The sequence below is a fragment of the Trachinotus anak genome, unplaced genomic scaffold, assembly GCF_046630095.1.
Source record: "Trachinotus anak isolate AG129_WGS33_773 ecotype Australia unplaced genomic scaffold, CSIRO_AGI_Tana_v1 ptg000019l, whole genome shotgun sequence".
NCBI lineage: Eukaryota > Metazoa > Chordata > Actinopteri > Carangiformes > Carangidae > Trachinotus > Trachinotus anak.
Genome location: NW_027273870.1, coordinates 11,774,670 through 11,786,210, shown reverse-complemented (window position 1 = coordinate 11,786,210; position 11,541 = coordinate 11,774,670). Strand labels below are relative to the sequence as shown.

Here is an 11,541-nt window from a genome sequence, read left to right as displayed (position 1 = left end):
ACCAGGAACATGACTTTGTTGACTGCAAACTGACACTTGTCGTTATTGAGCGTCAGGCCCTCTTCCTGGAGCCGCCCCAACACTCTATGCAGCCTGTGGTCATGTTGTTCACGCATTGATCCAAAAACAAGAATGTCGTCAGCATGACATACAGTCCCTTCTAGCTCTGTCAGCATCTGCGTTAGCCGCTTTTGAAAGTGTTCGGGTGCTGACGAAATCCCGAATGGCAGTCTCTTCTAACAGTATCGCCCAAAAGGGGTGATAAATGTGGTCAGGGGGGCTGATCGTGGATATAGGGGTACCTGCCAGAATCCGGCCGTGGCATCCAGCTTTGTAAAGACTGTTGCCCCTGCAAGCTTGGCCAGGGTTTCATCGACGGCCAGCAATATATGTCTCTCTCTGCAGATATACTCATTCAGATGGGTCATATCGGAGCAGATCCTGATCTTTCCTTTGGGCTTTGGTGCCACAACCATGCCTGCACACCAATCTGTGGCCTCTTCGATGGGCATGATCACCCCCATCTTCTCCATTCTCTGAAGCTCCTCTTTGACCTTTTCGCTTAACGGTAGAGGCACACGTCGTGGAAGTGACAATGCGTAGGGCTTGGCGTCTTCCTTCAGCTTAATTCTGTACTCTCCTTTTAGGCAGCCCAGTCCTGTGAAGACCTTGGGGTATTATTTTTTCATGTCTGCCTCCAGCTCTCTTACACTGTCAACTAGATGCAGTAGCTTCAGGTCTGAGATTGCTGGCAAACCCAGCAGAGGAGTAGCAAGCTTTTGTACCACATATACTGGTTGTGTTGTTGTTCTGTCTTTATATTCCATGACGCCGTTGAACTGACCTCTCACCTTTAGAGGTTCATTGCTGGGCCCACACAGTGGTATTGTTGCTTTGGTGAGTGGGCCGTGCCATTCTTTTGAGTAGGCGGTACCTGGGATGACTGTCGCGTCCGCCCCTGTATCCAACTTGAAGGTAATGTCTTGGCCATTCACTTTCAATGTCTTTTTCCATGTTTCAGGTTCCTCTCCTGTGGACACCGCTCCCAGAAAAAGAGTGTCCTCTTCTTCTGCCTCAAGAACTGCACCTACTCTGCCTGATTTACAAACGGCTGCAAAATGTCCTCTCTTCCTACATTTTCTGCATTCTGCGTCCCGTGCAGCACAGTTGTTCAGGGAGTGTGCTGGTCCTTTTCCACATCGTCCACAGTTTTTCTGTCCTTTCTGGAAATCCTTTCCGTAGGTTGTTTTCCCTGTCTGGTACTCTCTGTGTGACTTTTTCTTGAATTTCAGTAAGTCCACATTTGCCTCTCTTTGTTCTGAAGTTTTTGTTTCTCTCACTATAGGTTGCTGTTTTTTAATTTCTTCATGTTGTCTTATTGTGGTAACTGCTTTTTCAAGTGTTAATTCACTGTCCATTTGCAGTTTTTCAGACAGGCCACGATGCCTTATTCCTACCACTAACCTGTCTCTGATAATTTCCTCCTCAGAGGGCCGTATTGACAGTGCTCCGCTAGTTTATAAACTGCAGAGATGAAGGCTTCAGCCAATTCACCTGGCTCTTGGCTTCTCTTATTGAAACGAGCCCTTTCATAAATTACATTATATTTGCATATGAAGTATTTATCAAAGGCTTCCTTTACTGCCTTGTACTTCTTTGAATCTGCATCACTTAAGCCTAGTGTGCCCAAAATATCGTCGGCTTTATCGCCCATAGCATAGACTAATGAGTTCACTTGATATTCTTCATTCTTACTGTCCAGTCCGGCTGCCACCCGGAACCTTTCAAACCGCCGGATCCAGTTGGGCCAGTTAGCGAAGTCCGAGAAGTCAAAATTTTCTGGCGGGCTTATGGAGAAAAGTGAATCCATTGTTCTGTCTCTTTGTTGAGCAGGCTCCTCTGCGTTGTCTCTTAACGCCCCGTTGCAACACGCTCCCTCGCCGTCTGTCTAACTAGCTATACTGCACTCAGTTTCTAACTGCAGGCTAGCGTTGGCGTAACTTAGCAACGACCGCGACTCGCGGGTCGTGTTTATTTATTTATTAACCGCAACTCGCCGGACATCTTCCGAGCGACCTTCCAAGACAGGATCCGGCACACTTCTGACACCACGTAACATGCCGTGTTCAGGCAGTCTGTATATAGTTCCAGACGGGAGACATCTGTCGGTCTGCAGTTCACTTTATTTATCACTCTGCATTCACACACACCTATATTATATGCTCTCTTCTTGTTTTTCCGTCCCCTTATATGTTCCCTACTCAACTGGTACACATCTGCTCTCGCTACAGTATGGGAAGTTCGATTAATAAAAAAATATTATCACTGAAACAGAAACATTAGTCTCCAATAGTCAGTACGACGTTGATGGAGTGACTGGAGTGACAAAGGGATGAAAGCGTGTATTTCCAAAGCTTGAAAAATGCTGTTTTATGCTGTTAAATTAAATTTATTGTATTGTTATTGGACGCAATAACTGATTTACATGTGAGGGATGAATATTTAACAGTATTTTACAATTACTATGAAAGACAATATTATACTGTTGTAAATCCACTGTAATCCACTGTAAATTTACAGTAATTAATTAGCCAGTGTAGGCTTCAAAGACAGGTATGTTTGAGTGGATTCCTAGTTTGATTTACATGCCTGGTCTGAATCCAGTCAGGACTGATTGACAGACAGCTCATTTGGGTGAGACTGGAGTGTCATTTACCAGTGAATTTTGGTTGCATACATTATTTAGTTATGTTGTAATTACTGTTATTTCTTTTTATTTGTTGTGGATTAGGCATTTTTAGGTTCGTTAGCTGGTTTTAACAACATTTCGGTTCAAGGTGGTTTTCTTCCACTTTGGTGTGTCTGATATTCACTATTAGGAGCTTCTATTAGCACAGAACGCTGTTTTAAGATAAGTCATACACACGTTAGAATCTTTAGAAGAACTGCTGTTCACTGTTCACAAAATGATCAGATTACAAAAAAGTCAGACATGAGTTCTAATGTATAATATACAATGTATAGAACATTGATTTGTATGAGTTTCTTCATTTAATACTGTAAGTTCATACAAAATAGTCCTCAACTGAAGCTGACATCCATGCACCTGTCCTTACAAGGTATATCTATGTGATACACCATGTCTTAACTAAAGGTTTCTTGTCTTTGACTTCAATTATGCTGTTGTTAGATAGGTGATGGTGTAACAATATTAAAGTAAAATATCAAAGGGGTGGATCAAATCCAGCAGTCGCCACCCTCACAGTAATTCACAATTTGACATCAAAATGGTCTTCAATAAAAAACAGCTGGAACTGGCTGACCAGATGTTCACCCATGAGCAAAATGAACGACTCTGCTTCCCGTCAGAGGTTATTGGACACCGTTTTCATTCTATTAGTTTGAGAAATATGACCTGAAACATGACATTTTGCTGTAGTATGGCATCAGGTGCTGCGGATCCAAAGGTTGCTGGATCGATTCTTGACTGGAACATTTCTCTCTTTACCCCAAACTATTAAAAAGTGTTTGAATCTTTCAAACATCATTTAATAAGTGACACAAATAGGACAGTAGCTTATGGTGAATGCCATATAACAAAATCAAAGGTACTGCCCTAGAAATACACTTACCAGCCACTTTATTAGGTACTTGTAGCCCAGATGTAAAATGAACACAATAAGACAGAAGACAGAAGACAGAAAGAAGAGAGTGCATTTATTTTCTTGTTTTATTTGCCCATATCACCAAAGTTTGGAAACTCCCGCTGCATTTGGGTGCGCCGCTCCTGGTCCCACGTGGGGGAGGCCCTTCTGCCCAGCCAATCAGGCGGGGCGCGGGCCACGTTCAGCTCGTGAGGTGAAGTGCCAGCGCATTGTGCTTCCGGTCCCTTCTCATCTCAGCCACGGGAGTGAGGGCAGCTAACTGCTTAGCAGACAGAGAAAAAAAAGAGAGAAACCCGAGTAAAACTGTGGAAAGAGGAAAAAGAAAGAAAGCGCACTTACCCACTCGAAGTCCGGAGCCGAGTGACCACAAAAAGGAGATGAGTCACGTCGGTAAGTCGAGTTGTTTATCTGGAGGAAAAAAAATGTGTTAGCACTTACCGTTGTCGTCCATGCTAATGCTAGCTCTGTGCCTAACAGACTAACTACCTACCTTCCATCCGGAGAGCCGCTGCAGCTCCGGCATCGGTGTGCTCGGCTTTGAAATACAGAGCAACGGTGAGAAACATGTCCCTTTAGCTGCACTGATGCTATTTCTCTGTTGTTACTCAGTGTGCTGAAAGAGAGCAGTGGTGATATTAAAGATTATGAGAGTGAACTGAAGTAAATAATGGTGCAATATTTTGAACATGCTGAACATATTGTGTTTGTTATTTTATGCCGATGTATGAATGTAAAAGGGAGGTTTGTTTTATTTTCCTAAAGCCAATTTAAAGGGGAAAGAAAGTAATTTGGTAAATCATATGATGAGAGTAAAATAATATTTTGGTTTGTAATATGCAAACTACTGAAGGAATTTATTTCGTTTCACTGTGAGTTTAAAGTTGCATAGAGGGTAATTTTTGGTGCATTTTCTCTCGCATAAATAGGCTTATAGCGTTGGAGTAATTAAGCACACTTCTATGATACCTCTAAAACGAACTCATTGTGTATTTTCTGTGTATTTGCACATGATTTCGATATGTTTATGATATATATTTTGAATGTAAATGGTTACTTACCGTAAATATTATTGAAGTACTGTTCACATGAACAGATAAATATGTGAGCACTTGAATGCTTAGTTCTCATATTTGATACACTTGATTATTGAATGTTGTACAACTAAAAACTAAAAACTGAAGCTTTGAGATTTGATAAGATTGAAGATTAACTTATAAGGTTTGATGTAATATGTTGATTTTTGACATTTAAACCTTTAATGATGCATCTGAAAATAGAATGTAAATTATATGACCTTGTGTATAGGTCAGGTTTTTGAGAGGACGGGAGAAAATTTGAAGGACCAGGACGAGATTCCGGTCGTGACAGATGGCGAGCCAACCACTTTGAGGAAGAATCACCACAAAGGAGATACACACGTACACACTCACACCCATACATTCACATTACACTCCATTGGACCTTTAAAATCAGGTGCACCTGCAACAACTCTTATTTCTAAGGGCCCCAACGGACACTTTATTCTTTTATTTTTGGTAATTTGAGTCATTATTTTATGGTTTTGTACAAATTGAACATTTATTTTCGTTCACTGTAAAAATACAAGAGTGGCTACTCAACAGTTATTACAGCGCCTGTCTCATTATTGTTGCTCAACACATTGGCTCCTTACGAATTTAGTGTCTTCTGATCCTGGCCAGAGTCTTATAACTACTCCAAGTTTTTATTATACTGTAATACACTTTTATATCACTAAAATTGGTTACATACACCTTGCTAGTACTGGGTTGGACCCCCTTCTACCTTCAGACCTGCCTTAATTCTTTGTGGCATAGGTGCTGGAAACATTCCTCAGAGATTTTGGTCCATATTGACATGATAGCATCATGCAGTTGCTGCATTCATGATGCGAATCAAGAGATCTGGTAGCTGTTGAGGCCACTTGAGTACAGTGAACTCATTGTCATGTTCAAGAAACCAGTTTGAGATGATTTGAGCTTTGGGACATGGTATGTTATCCTGCCGGAAGCAGACATCAGAAGATGGGTGCACTATGGTCATAAAAGATGGACCTGGTCAGCAACCACACTCAGGTAGGCTGTGACATTTAAACATAGCTCAGATGGTACTGAGGGGCCCAGTGTGTGCTAAGAAAATATCTCCCACACCATTACACCCACCACCAGCCTGAACCATTGATACACGGAAGGATGGATCCATGCTTTCATGTTATTGAAGCCAAATTCTGACTCTACCATCCAAATGTCACAGCAGAAATCAAGACTCATCAGACCAGGCAACGTTTTTCCAATATTTTTTGTCCAATTTTGGTGAGCCAGTGCAAATTGTAGCCTCAGTTTCCTGTTCTTAGCTGACAGGAGTGGCATCCAGTGTGGTCTTCTGCTGTTGTAGCCCATCTGCTTCAAGGTTCAATGCTCTTCTGTGTACTTTGGTTGTAATGAGTGGTTATTTGAGTTACTGTTGCCTTTCTATCAGCTTGAAGCAGTCTGGCCATTCACCTCTGACCTGTCAACAACCATGCCATGTTCAAAGTCACTTAAATCAGCTTTCCCCCCAATCTGTTGCTGGGTTTCAACTTCAGCAGGTCATCTTGACCATATCTACATGTCTAAATGCATTGCGTTGCTGCCATGTGAATGGCAGATTAGATATTTGTGTTAAGGAGCAGTTGAACATCTGTACCTAATAAAGTGGCCTTTGAGTTTATAGTGCAAATTCATTATAAAACATACACCTTAATCCTCTCTCATACACATATTATCATAGCACAGATAAGAGATGGATGAAAGAAAACATTCTAAAAAACAAGACACTTTGCAAGGTTAACACAATATTTGTCAGTATATACAGTCTGTTATTTCTGTTATGCTGATTTTTCTGAAATACCAGTGTTATGGTTTGTCATTTACAATGGTTGGAGGACCCCGAGCAGATTCAATCACAAAGGCAATAAGAGTTAAAAGGAGGCTTTATTGCCAGCAAAGGAATGAATCCTGAGTTCTGTGAGAGTTCTTTGGGAGGAGATGATGAGGGGAATCTGCTCCAGCCGTCAGTGGTGGAGGATCTCAGGTGAGTGGCATGGCTTGTAATGTAGAAGCGGTGCGGTGGAGGCAGGTGAGTAGTGTTGCTTGGAATGACAATGGTGTTCCATCAGGAGCAGGCAGCAGCGCTGGCACGGGATTCACCGCAGTAGGAGAGACACACAGAGGAGGAGAAAATCCAAAACAACAAGGAATGAACGAGAGCACAAGAAACTCTGGAGGTTAAGTGGTCTGGTGAGTTACCACATAGAGAGTGAAAGAGAAGCCGGAGTTTCTCTACTGGTCCTGATTGCAGGATGAGATGCAGGTTTGTCAAGGTAGCCAGCACTGCGCCATGCCCCTGACAGGCAGGCAGGCAGGCACGCACGCACACACACACACACACGGAGGGAAGGAGATGCGGGGAAGACAGGCACAGGAGAATACTGGGGAAAACACAAAGAGTCAGCAGGGCTGTGATAACCAGACCTCTTATATCAGATGACAATAAATAATTACAGCAATGAACTAGTAAAATAGTCTAGTCTAAAATATAACATGATGTTTTTGTTCTTTAAAAAATAATAACACTATCTAGACATAAAGAGACAAAGAATGACAGAGACATCAGGAGGTGCATGATGAGGGAGCAAGACTGAGGACTTAATCTTGACCACTGCCTGTCTTGCTGTACTTTGAGGTAAGGGGCACAGATGTTGAGGGCCAGGCTGTGAGATGCAGCATTGGGACATAACTGCACTGGTGGGAGAGGTGCAGGTGCCACAGCAATAGAGGCAAGCAAGTTTGAAGCAGAATATTACATTCCTGCCTTTTCAATTGCTCATTGTGCCACTGAGTGTTATTTGATTGATGCAGAGTACTGTGTTCTGCATAGCTGTATCATTACCCAGGACCGGCTGCAAGACCTTACTATAGTACCTGAGAATCAGAGTCCATCTTGTCATTGTGTAATTGCCCTGTTTTTTGGTTGGCTCTTGGATGTCGCAGGGTTTGGTGAAGATGGATCTACCAGATAACAGTAAATAAGGGTTTGTTTTTAGAATGCCTGAAGCATCATGTTGTCTGACGCACCTGGTGCTGCATAACATGTGCCACTCACTGCTGCCGAAGGCTATGATGGTAGGTAATGTGTTTGGCTAGTTACAGTCCTCAGCCCCATCAAGGAACTCTGCCAGCCTGTCCACTCTGTCCATCCTTGGGACACTGTGCTGATCCACAGCCTGGCAAATATAACAGTACATCAGAATCAAAACACAAATATCACAGGCAGAAAAATAACATCTCTGTCACAGTCTAACTTGTCAACAAAAGACTCACTAGCTGTTCCTTAGTTGCTCTAGGGGTCAGGGCAGGTGCCCAAGAGGGACCAGCAGTAGAGAGAGTAGCTGGGATGATGGTGGGAGCTGGAAGGACAGGCGCAGAGCTGGTAGGGAGGGCCGATGGGCCAGAGGACACACTGGTGAACTCGTGAACAATCTGGAAAATGTAATATTCTTGTAAAAACATATTCTTAAAAAAAAAATATTTTTATTATTGTCATAATTATAATACAATTGAAATCAATATTGAAATTATCAAGAGCTAATTGTAAGTCCACTGACATAGTAGGATAAAAAATTGTGACAAGAATTATTACCAGTTGTTACTCAGGTGCTGCTAGTGTGGTATCAGATTCAGGCCCAGAAGGACCAACAGTGGCCCAGAGAGAGGTCGTACCAGAGGAGGCAGTGGACGACACATCCTAATTTATAAATTAAAAACAGTAAATATATCGACATGATTACAAGCCACTCATGAAGGATACTGGTTTCAAGTGTGGTTAAATATAAGTGTGAAGTTTCTCACAGCCTTAGCTGTGGCTGATGAAGCAGAGGAAGTTGTGGTGGTTCCGGGTAAAGGGGGAGGAAGAGACAGTCTGATACATCCTGGGACTGTGAGCATGTGACAGTGTCCTCCTTGCCATGATGCATGTCACAGTGCTATACATGGCAGAGGAGTAAGAAGAGCCACTAATGGGCTGAGAGAGGAAGAGCACAGTTTGCATTTAAGCAACAACACTTGCATGCTTTGTTGTGTAATGTTAACTTCGCTAAATGCACCTGCACTATGCACCCATAGTGTCCTCAGGTCATCACTTAAATCCACCCCAGCTCCACTTTACTCTTGGTTCCTTAAGCAGGCATTTGTGTCGCTGCTGTTGAGGAAGAGTGAAATGAAGCAGTCTGCTGTGAGCAGGCCTGCAGGAGAGCTGCTGTTCCAGGTAGCAGTCTGGTGCTGACCTGGCCTGGGAGCCTTGTTGCTCCCACAGTAAGGGCCAGAGAGAAGAGATTCGAGGTAGCAGTTGTGCTGATGTGGCTCTGGGAGCGTTGTTGCTCCTGCAGAAAGGGCTAAAGCGGAGAGCAAGAACAAAGGGGTGTTGTTTCTTAAACAGCAATGATGTGATGATGATGAAGAAAACCCAGGACCCAGGACACTGTCTTACTTGTATATAAAGAGGTTTATTACAAAGAAGTCCAGCATCAAATCAAGCACTCAAGATTGCGAGAGGAGTCAAAGCCAATATGAATCTCCTCTGTCTAACAGCTCTAACTACCTGCCTATATAGATTGGTGTCATGAAGCTGAGACAAGATATATGGTCCATATCTAAATGGACCTCATTTCCTAAGACAAAGAAGTGCTCATCTCCCATGTCCTTTTGACCTAGGGCCCCTAATTAAATGTATCAGACCCAGGAAATCACATAACATATGGAAATTAAGACATTACAACATACAATACCCAGGAAGTCACATAGCATATGGAACTTAGGACACTACAGGGGCACAGCTGGTTTTATTGTCTGGTGACACCTAGGGTCACATGTCACACAGTGGCCAACACTCAGTTTCAGCAGGATTTGCCATTTTACAGTATGCCATACGACATAGCAAAAGGTATTTCTATATCCACCAAAGATGGCACTGCGGATAGGCTGCTTCGGAATGTTGGTGTGCAGTCTTTTGCCTATTACATTTGCTAATTCAGTTTTCTGCCTTGGTTCCCAGAGCTCTTTCACCAGAGAAGAGCTCAATCACATCAGAGCTACAACTCAACAGATTTCTTTTCCCAACTTTCTCGCCTCACCTGTGGAATTGTTGGACATTCTGGTCAAAGGTGCCCTGACCTTTGCTCATGCAGTGAAACGCAGGAGGAGAGGAAAACATGCTGGAGCAGTGTGCTTGTGTGGACTTTGCACACCGCTCCCAGGTATATTTCTCTCCAATGTGGGTTCACTGCCCAACAAACTGGATGAACTTCAGCTACTGGTGCAGAAGAACAGAGACTTTTCTTCTTTTTCCCTTCTGTGTTTCATGGAGAAGGCTGTGTGGATCGATTCTGGACTCTGCGCCGGATCTGGCTGGCTTCAGAACGGATTGCGACACAGAACTGTCCAGCAAAACAAAAGGTGGAGGAATCTGTTTTTATGCTAACAGTGGCTGGTGCAACAACGTGACAGTGATCCTGCAGCACTGTTCTCCTGACCTGGAAATTTTCATTATAAACTGCAAGCCCTTCTACTCCCCCCGTGAGTTCACTTCATTCATTCTGGCTGGTGTGTACATCCCACCACATGCCAACATGCAGGAGGCACAGCGCATGCTCACTGACCAGATATCGTGTGTGGAGCAGACTAATCTGGACTCCTTAGTTATTGTCCTTGGTTACGTTAACAAAGGTAACCTCAGCCACGAACTTCCTAAATACAGACACATACATAAATACAGTTTATTACCGTATTTTCCGCACTATAGGGCGCACTGGATTATAAGGCGCATTGTCAATGAATGGTCTATTTTCGAACTTTTTTCATATATAAGGCGCACTGGACTATAAGGCGCATTAAGCGAAACAAAACAGTCAGGTAAGTCAAACTTTATTAAACGCGTTCACAATAACTCCCAACCTTGTTCAGTTGTAACACGTAAAAAAAACACAGTTTGATACCGCTAAATCAAACGTTAGCGTATTCACAATAAGTCCTTATAGGTCCTTATACACGCACATTGTAATATTATGGTGAAGCACAGTATGTATTACTCCGCGACGCTCCTGACTACGATAGCCGTAATGCTGCAAGCAGTGCGGCTTTGTAGTTTACCAAAGTCGTACTAAAACATTTTGACAGAGCGCCGTGAGCACCGTGTACCACACAAAATCACTTCGAGGTCAGTAAGCACAACCAGAATTAATCCATATATAAGGCGCTCCGGATTATAAGGCGCACTGTCGTTTTTTGAGAAAATTAAAGGCTTTTAAGTGCGCCTTATAGTCCGGAAAATACGGTAATTGAGCAACAAGGGAGGGGAACAATCTGGATCACTGTTACATCAACAGTGCTTATCAAGCTGTCCCCCAGGCTGCACTGGGCCACTCTGACCATGTCATGGTTCACCCGATTCCCACATACAGGCAGAAACTAAAAGAAGCAGTGGAGCAGTGAAGCCATAGTGGATCTCCGGGCATGTTTGGACTGCACTAACTGGAAGGTGTTCAGAACTGCTACCAACAGTCAGGATGATGTCACAGAGGCTGTAACATCCTACATCAGCTTCTGTAAAGACTGTGGAATCCCATTACGCACCAGGGTGAGTTATAACAATGACAAACCCTGGTTCACAGCTAAGCTCAGTCAGCTCAGGGAGCAAAAGGAAGAAGCATTCAGGAGTGGGGACAAGGACAGGTTTAAGGAGTCCAAGTACAGTGAAGAATATTTTTAGCTTTTTGCAATAGCAATAGCGTGTGTGCGAGGATTGCAAGGTTATGATGCTTGCT

General features: G+C 43.2%; 1 protein-coding gene across 4 annotated transcripts; it reads left to right on the top strand.

Annotated features, from left to right (window-relative positions):
- The first annotated feature begins 477 nt into the window (after positions 1–477).
- LOC139636975 (uncharacterized) lies at positions 478–11,316 on the top strand. Of its 4 annotated transcripts, XM_071505425.1 has the most exons (7): positions 478–4,055; positions 4,143–4,220; positions 4,971–6,755; positions 6,841–6,961; positions 9,774–9,975; positions 10,089–10,174; positions 11,179–11,316. In XM_071505425.1, the coding sequence occupies exons 3-7, from the start codon at positions 6,673–6,675 to the stop codon at positions 11,215–11,217; spliced, it is 531 nt and encodes a 176-aa protein (XP_071361526.1). In that variant the 5' UTR covers positions 478–4,055; positions 4,143–4,220; positions 4,971–6,672; the 3' UTR covers positions 11,218–11,316. The 4 variants fall into 4 exon arrangements, with proteins under 4 accessions (XP_071361526.1, XP_071361527.1, XP_071361524.1 ...); XM_071505426.1 differs by lacking the exon at positions 9,774–9,975; XM_071505423.1 differs by having other exon boundaries at positions 9,774–10,174.
- The last annotated feature ends 225 nt before the right edge of the window (positions 11,317–11,541 follow it).